This window comes from Trichosurus vulpecula, chromosome 3, assembly GCF_011100635.1.
Source record: "Trichosurus vulpecula isolate mTriVul1 chromosome 3, mTriVul1.pri, whole genome shotgun sequence".
In the NCBI taxonomy this organism is placed as follows: domain Eukaryota; kingdom Metazoa; phylum Chordata; class Mammalia; order Diprotodontia; family Phalangeridae; genus Trichosurus; species Trichosurus vulpecula.
The window spans coordinates 174,090,282-174,097,804 of record NC_050575.1 but is presented as its reverse complement, the minus strand read 5'-3'; the positions used below and the strand labels follow the sequence as shown (position 1 = coordinate 174,097,804).

General features: G+C 37.9%; 1 protein-coding gene across 1 annotated transcript; it reads left to right on the top strand.

Moving 5' to 3' along the window:
* Window positions 1–1,316: 1,316 nt before the first annotated feature.
* Window positions 1,317–6,577, top strand: LOC118842300 (major urinary protein-like). The gene is made up of 6 exons (XM_036749876.1): window positions 1,317–1,415; window positions 3,752–3,870; window positions 4,175–4,245; window positions 5,266–5,376; window positions 6,240–6,347; window positions 6,552–6,577. The coding sequence occupies exons 1-6, from the start codon at window positions 1,317–1,319 to the stop codon at window positions 6,575–6,577; spliced, it is 534 nt and encodes a 177-aa protein (XP_036605771.1).
* Window positions 6,578–7,523: the final 946 nt, after the last annotated feature.

Below are 7,523 nucleotides of genomic sequence, written 5' to 3'. Positions count from 1 at the left end.
AGGAAGAGGTCTAATCCCAGAAAGAATTCATGAAGAGCTTAAAAAGGAGCTTAAAAATCATATAAGTGATGTAGGAGAAAAAAGTGAAAAGAAATGAGAGTGATGGAAGAGAATTGTGAAAAAAAGACTCAACAGCTTTAAAAGTAGAATTGGCCAAATGGAAGAAGAGATACAAAAATCCACTGAAGAAAACAACCCCTTGAAGAGTACAATTGGCCAAATGGAAAAGAAAGTACAAAAGCCAACTGAGAAAACCAACACCTTAAAGTTAGAATTGGACAAAGTGGAAGCTAATGACTCTATAAGATATCAAGAATCAATCAAACAAATTCAAATGATGAAAAATTGAAAGAAAATGGAAAATACCTCATTGGAAAAAACAAATGACCCAGAAAATAGATCCAGGAAAAAGAATATCAGGATTATTAGACTAGCCAAAAGGCATAATCAAAAGGAGGACCTGGACAGCATCTTTCAGGAAATTATCAAGGAAAACTGTCCTGATGCCCTGGCAAAATAGACAATTGAAGAATTTACCAATCACCTCAGGAAAGAGATCCCAAAATAAAAACTCCAAGGGACATTATAGCCAAATTTCAGATCAGGTCAGGGAAATAACAGGTTATTATAGTGAAGTAGTAGTATAAATTGAGTCAGAGCCCTGTATAAAGCACCATAGTAAGATACTAAAAAAAAGTTGAAGATGCTGTCCTTTTCCTTTGAAGTTTTCTGTCTAATGGACAGGGTAGGTACATAGATACACAAACTCACAGATGTGCACTTCTTATGAGTTGTGAAACAATGATCTATCACCAAACACAGAGAAACATATGGCAAATAGAGTCCTGAAATCTGAGGGGATACAATAGAAAGAAGTGATAATTCAGATGGATTTGAGAAAGACTTTCCAATTTTTCCTTCTTTTACCTCAGAATGGCCTCAGGGATGGATCAGAGATTTAATCTAACTTCCTCAACTGCAACGTGTGATCACAGCACAAATAATTATTTGGAAGCCAGCCCATTACAATATGTTCTATTGGTCTTGGAAATGGACTATAGAGAAAGAGAACAGTAGGTTCTTCAAGGGATGGATCACTGCTGTCCTTGGGATTATTGAAGAATAGCTAATGATTGGCAAATTTTCAATGAAGGAAAAGCCATTATGGGAAATGAGAAGTCTTGCTGGGTCAATTTAGGGGGGAACCCAAGTCTCAGAGGGGATATAAAAGCAAAGCTGAGAGAGAGCTGGGAACATTCATAGGAACCATATCTTGTTCTTTCTTTGCTGGAGATAAAGAAATAAGGGCTCTGAGGATGAAACTTCTGCTATTGACTATGGGCATGGGCCTGGTCCTGGTCTGTACCTTCCAGGTCAAGGCCACTGGTTCAGTAAATGACATCGATTTCAACAAGGTACAAGAGGGTAAAATGAATTTCATAGCTTGGCATGGAATTGAAGAAGGGATTTAGAGACACAAAAGAAAGCAAGGCAGTACTAGAGTTGGTACTGAAAGCTTCATCTGGGCTTTGATTAGCATTTCAAAACCAGGAAACATTTAAAGTCTGAACTTTGTGTGTGACTGAATGTGTGTCTGTGTATATTTGTGCTATTGTGATTTAACTTTCTGAGGTTCAAATGGTTTCTTTCTCACTGAAAAGGATGATTCACGATTTTCTTGTATTTACTTCCAATTAATCCATCTTAAATCCAATTGCTCCAAGACACTGAATGTTAAGTCTCTTTGACTTTATCTAGTCATTTGTGTATGTCTATGCACATGTGTATGTGACCATAGCATATTTACAAACTTTAGGAATAATTTTTAATATCAACAGTCCAGTTCTCTGTCCTGGACATTGACTGGAAGCTGTGGTGACATAAATCAACTCAGAGAAATCCCTTTTTAGGATTTTTTTCAGGTTGGAAGAGAAGGGAAGAAGGGGATATGAAGGTGATCATGGGTAAGAGAAGCTGTTGGCCACTGCTAAGGTCCCTTTGTGGATTATCTGTGCACAATTTTAAACCTTGGGTAGCATTTTAGATAATTCTACCTGTGTCTGACGAAGGAATTGACAGTAATCATACAAAATCATAGGCAGCATGGTGGAAAGATAAGAATACTATTATAGAAAGGCAGTACTATGGAGCAAATAGAGAATGAGAGTCCAGAAGAACTGGGTTCAAGTTCTGACTAAGGCATTTACTAGCATTATGTACCTGGGTAGTTTACTTAATCTCTTGTCCTCTTTTTCTTCATTTGAACTTGGTTGATGTTTAAAAATAGTAGTTTAATAAAAATTTCCACTTAAAGAAGGCCAGGTAAAAATAGCTTTTGCTCTGTTAGATAGACCCAGAACATCAAGGCTAGAAGGAATATTGAAGACCATGTCTGCCAATCATCCCATTTTACAGCTAAGAAAACATGAAATCCAAGTTGGGTAACCGAGTTGCAAAGTCAGATATATGACAGATCTAGAGTTGGCTTCATGTCTCCCAGTGCCCAGATGAATGTTCTCCCACTCCATAGGACTAGCTAGGAGTTTTTAAAAGACAAGGAAATTAAAAACAATGTAGAGCGGGAAGGGACATTTTTGCCCCTAGAACCGTGGGATCATAGATGCATGGATGATGACCTTGGAAGTGACTTGGTGCAACACCCTTGTTTACAGCTAGTGCAGTGGATATAACATTGAACTTGGAGTCAGGATAACCCACGTTCAGCTCCAGAGTGAGACACATACCAACTGTTGGACCCTGGGCAAGGCACTTTACTCTGAGCTTCAGTTTCTTCATCTGTGAAATGGGGATAACAACGGAAAGTGCTGTGAATCAATTGGGGTGAAATATGTAAAGTAACGGGCAAAATTGTAAGCAATATAGAAAAGTCAGTTATCATCATCATAATTATTGTTGTTATTATAATTATTATTATTATAGAGGCCACCTACTGTGGTAGATAGAGAGCTGGGTTTCTAAGTTGAAGTACAGTCTCTGAAATATATTTATTCTTAACCCTAATGAAGTCACTATACTCTTCACTATACTCTTAAAAGAGGAAGTGGTTTTCATGAAGTCCCTTGTACCAATAAAATTATTCCTTCTTGACCTAGTGAGGGACCCTGGTTCCTCAAAATGGCATCAGTTAGTTGCACCTCATTAACACTACAATTTCATTGTGGTTCCTTTTTTGATTATCTCCACTGAGGTATATATGAGGGGAAATCCCTCTCTGACACATAAAATATTTCCTCATCCCCTGTACACTAATGTGTTTTCTTACATAAGCCTAAATATGTCCCTCTGTAATTTTCACCCAGTAGCATAGTTACCTGTACAGACAGCACTTCAAGGTGGGCAGAATCACTAAATAGGAAAATGAGGTTCCAGCTCTCATGCTGGCATGACCCCCTACTGGTCCACAATGTCAGGGGATCTTAAAAACCATACTAGGAAATCTATCTCCATCTCTTTGTATTAGGCAAAGAATGTAGCCTCTCTCGCATTCACCACTATATATCCCCTTGGAGCCACAGAGTCAATAGACATGCCTTCCCCCAGAGATCACAAGGGGCAGAGTTCCTTATAACAGGGCCAGAGCCTTATCTCTTCTCTTCAGACTCCTGCCACATTAGGGCAAGGCCACAACAAGGCCTTCTTCCTCACCCCCAGCCTGGTGACTTTCCCTCTCCTTCCTTCTTCTCTGTTCATCCTTTCCTCCCTCTCCTTTTATTAAAATATTTCTTCATAGCTTGTAGGAAGGTGGTATCCTTTATTCTTGGCCTCCAGTGATGTGGGAAGCAACAGCGCAGCTTTTATCCACAGTATTGATGTGAAAGCAGACCATCTGATATTTTACTTCACACTCAGGTATGTCTAGTGAGAGAGTGATGACAGGCTGCTGGGTCATAGTTCTGAGCTTCCTTACACAAAGGCTAGCTCAGGGCTCAGGATAGGAAATCCCTTACTAACATTCCTAGGATTATAATGGGACTGGAATATAAAGAGAATAAGTTACCCTGGGAGCTGGCATTGACTGATGATAGGATAATTGTGAGGAAGGGGAGAAGAGTCATCAGAATAAATGATAGCTCTCTGCCCAAGGCAGAAAGGCAGGGTAGCCCCAATGGCTCCGACTTATGTCTAAGCTAAAGGGTTTTTTTGCCTTTTCTAGGAGGAATGGTGAATGTAGTCAAGTGCCAGTATTTGCTTACAAATTGGAAAACAATAAATACAGACTCAGATGTATGTATTAATTCTTTTTGTTATTTTAAGCTTATAAATGTGTTCCTTTGTTAAGTTCTAATTTTGCTCTAAAATCAAATCAGGTAACAAACTGAAAATACTTTGTGTTTGAAAATGTGAGCTATCATTATCATCAAGGAGAAGTAAAAATAACACAGATACCATTATAGTTTATAAAAGCCTTTACAGAAATTAATCTTTTTAACCCTCAAAACCATCTTGTGAGGTAGGTAGTATATTATTATATTTTTCAGATTCATTTTTCCAATAAGAAAACAGGTTTAGAGAAGGAAGGTGACTTTCTTGAGGTCATACGGTTTGTAAATTGAAGAAGAGTTGGAAGGTCAACCCTAATCTGTCTTCAAGTCTAGTACCCTTCCAACTAGATACCATACTGTATTCATTGAACAGACACAATTTATTAATTTAATCATGAAAATTAATTTACAACATAAGAGATAAAGAGAGTAGAAGACAGAGCAACCTTTTTATAGCTCAAGAAGACACAAACAGAAACTATACACCAGTATAGGAGTGATGGGGAAACCTCTACCTTCCAAGGAAGATCTTTCTATTTTTGTACTGTTCAGATTGTTATAATGTGTTTTCTTACATAAGCCTAAATATGCCCCCTCTGTAATTTTCACCCATTGTTTTCAGTTCTACCCTTTGGAGACAAGTAGAATAATTTAACCCTTCTTCCCTGAAAAGCCTTGGAAAAAATTCTCTGAATTATACATCCTCAGGTCCATCAACTAATTCTTGATTGGTACAGACTTGAGTCCCCTCACTGTCCTATCCACTCCAATTTGTCAATGTTCTTAAAATGTTTTATTTTAAGTCATCATAATAACTCTGAATGTAAGGTCCTTCTTATGGTATAGGACAGTGGTATTATCTTCCCCATTGATGAGAGAAATCAGGCCAGATCCTAGTGAAAGGGCAGTTATTGAATGTAGAACTTCTGTTTGTTCTCACTTCCTATACTATCAAGGGGATTTTGATCTCACCCTATTACAGATCCAGGCAACAATATACTCTATCTGGAAGATGCTGACCCAAATGAATATCTCCTGATTTATACAACTAATGAGATGCATGGGAGGGAAAGCAAAGGGGTGGAGCTCTACAGTAAGTGTCCTCTAGTTTCTCTCCCTAAAATTCTGTCCACAGTGGCAAGCCCAGGTTTGCTTTCTCCTTAATCCCACAATTCTCATCCTTGCCCTTTATCAACCCACTCAGGGGATGATTTTTGTCTTCTGCCTTATTGAGAATGCCAAGACCATTCATTGAGAGACCTGCATTTTCATTGTCTTTCTGAGATGTAAGGCAAGTCCCTTCTGTAGTCACCATTCCTCTCTTGCTTTCTTTCCTTATTCCATTCCCTCCTCTAGCCTATCTAACCACTATTAAAACATGTCCCTGATATTAGAAGAAAAAGAAAGAGGAGTAGATCAAATTGTTCTTAGATTCTTAGGCAAAAAGCAACAGAAAATCTGGCATTTCTGCTTGGTATTATTTGTTTAAGGGGAAAGAAATGTCCATTGTTTGGCTTCACTGCTCCTTGAATGAGATGAGAAACAGAAACTGTATTCCCTCTGGTAATATGGAGAACTATCAGGTCTTACCATGCAACCTGTCTTTGCATCCCAAAACCTATATCTTAACATTGGTCTTGCTTCTGTTTCTTGAAGACCTCTGGCACTTCTGTCTTTTCTTCTGACATAACCTTGGCCTTGACATGTAATGATATATTATACCCTAAAGATTTCTGGGCTTTTCTATTCTCTTTCCTAAGAACTTTCTTTTTACATTCTGTCTTTCCCAATTATAGCCTAAAGAGTTCCTTGAAAGGAAAAACTATTGATTTTTTCCCTATTTTTATCCAAAGCACTCAGAGGACTTGTTGGAAAATATTAGGTGCTTAATATATGTTTTTTTATTCATATATTAATTCATGACCTGTAATAACAGATGATATTCTCCAAATGCAGGTCGACAGAAAGGAGGGGCTTTGAATCAAGTCATAAAAAGTAAATTTGAAGAAATTTATACATCACATGGACTTGAAAAAGAAAATGTTGTTGACTTGATGAAAACTGGTAAGTCTTTTTTATATTTGTCCCACTTTGTTTCCAATTTCCCTGTAACGGGGAAGATAATTCTTTGGAAAATAAGTATCTACAGGTCAAAATCTCATACTAATACAGAGATCACTATTTCTTCTTTATGTAGGATGGCGGTATACTGAATATGTGTGGGGAGTTTGTATCAGAGAATCATTCATGTTTTGCTTTTTTCCACAGATCGATGTAGCCGCCTCTTAGAATAGGGAAGTTGGCACCAGCGTGCAGGTTTGTCACGTCTGATTTTAGGGCTATGCTCTAGGAGTAGTGGTTTGTGCTCTGAAATCCAGCTGTGAACTGGATGATATTACTGAATCATGAAGGTCCTTGTTTAGTTACAAGGCCATTGCTGTGCTTGCTTCTTTATCCTTCCCTCCTCCCCACAAGCTAGAAATGAAAGTAGGAATGGTAGTGCTTTTAGCATCTTTAATTCAGCTCTAGTTCTTCTGAGAATCCTTTTCTTCTTCCCTTCTTTTTTCCCCTTCCATTCACTTGGTTCAATCCTGTCCTTGGGCACTCTTCCCCTTCTTCCTCCCTTCTCTCTATCTTCTATCAGATACCAAGAAGCAGCTGCCTTGGGGAGGGAATACCATTATCTGAGTATGGCTCAGAAATCCATCATTGTTCGATTTGCCAACTCAAAACTTGAATAAAATGTCAATTTAGGGGATGAAGACTTTTACTTTGCTCTTCTTTAGATGTTTCCATTGCATTTATCCCCTTTACAATTATTATTATTATCATTATTATTATCTTGATGAATCAGGTTAATCACCTGTCACAAACTCTTCCTCACTGAAAAGATTCTTACCCATATTGGATAGGAGATTGAACAAGATGAAAGTCACTTTCCGGGTATAATATCTTTCCTTGATCTTTTCTTCTCCAGGTCAAACATCTGAAGGCTTTTCAACATTCCTCATGAAGCATGATTTTTGGCCTCACAATCATCACCTTCTTAAAGAGCTCCTTTTAATCAACATCCCCTTTAAAAAGTGGTACCCAGAAACAGAAGTTATCCAAATGTCGTATGAGGAAAGAAGAACCAAATGGAATGATTAACACCAATGATCTACAAAACATAACTCCATTAGTGTAACCAAAATTGTATATACATACTTATATCTGTCTGTCTGTCTGTCTATCTATCTA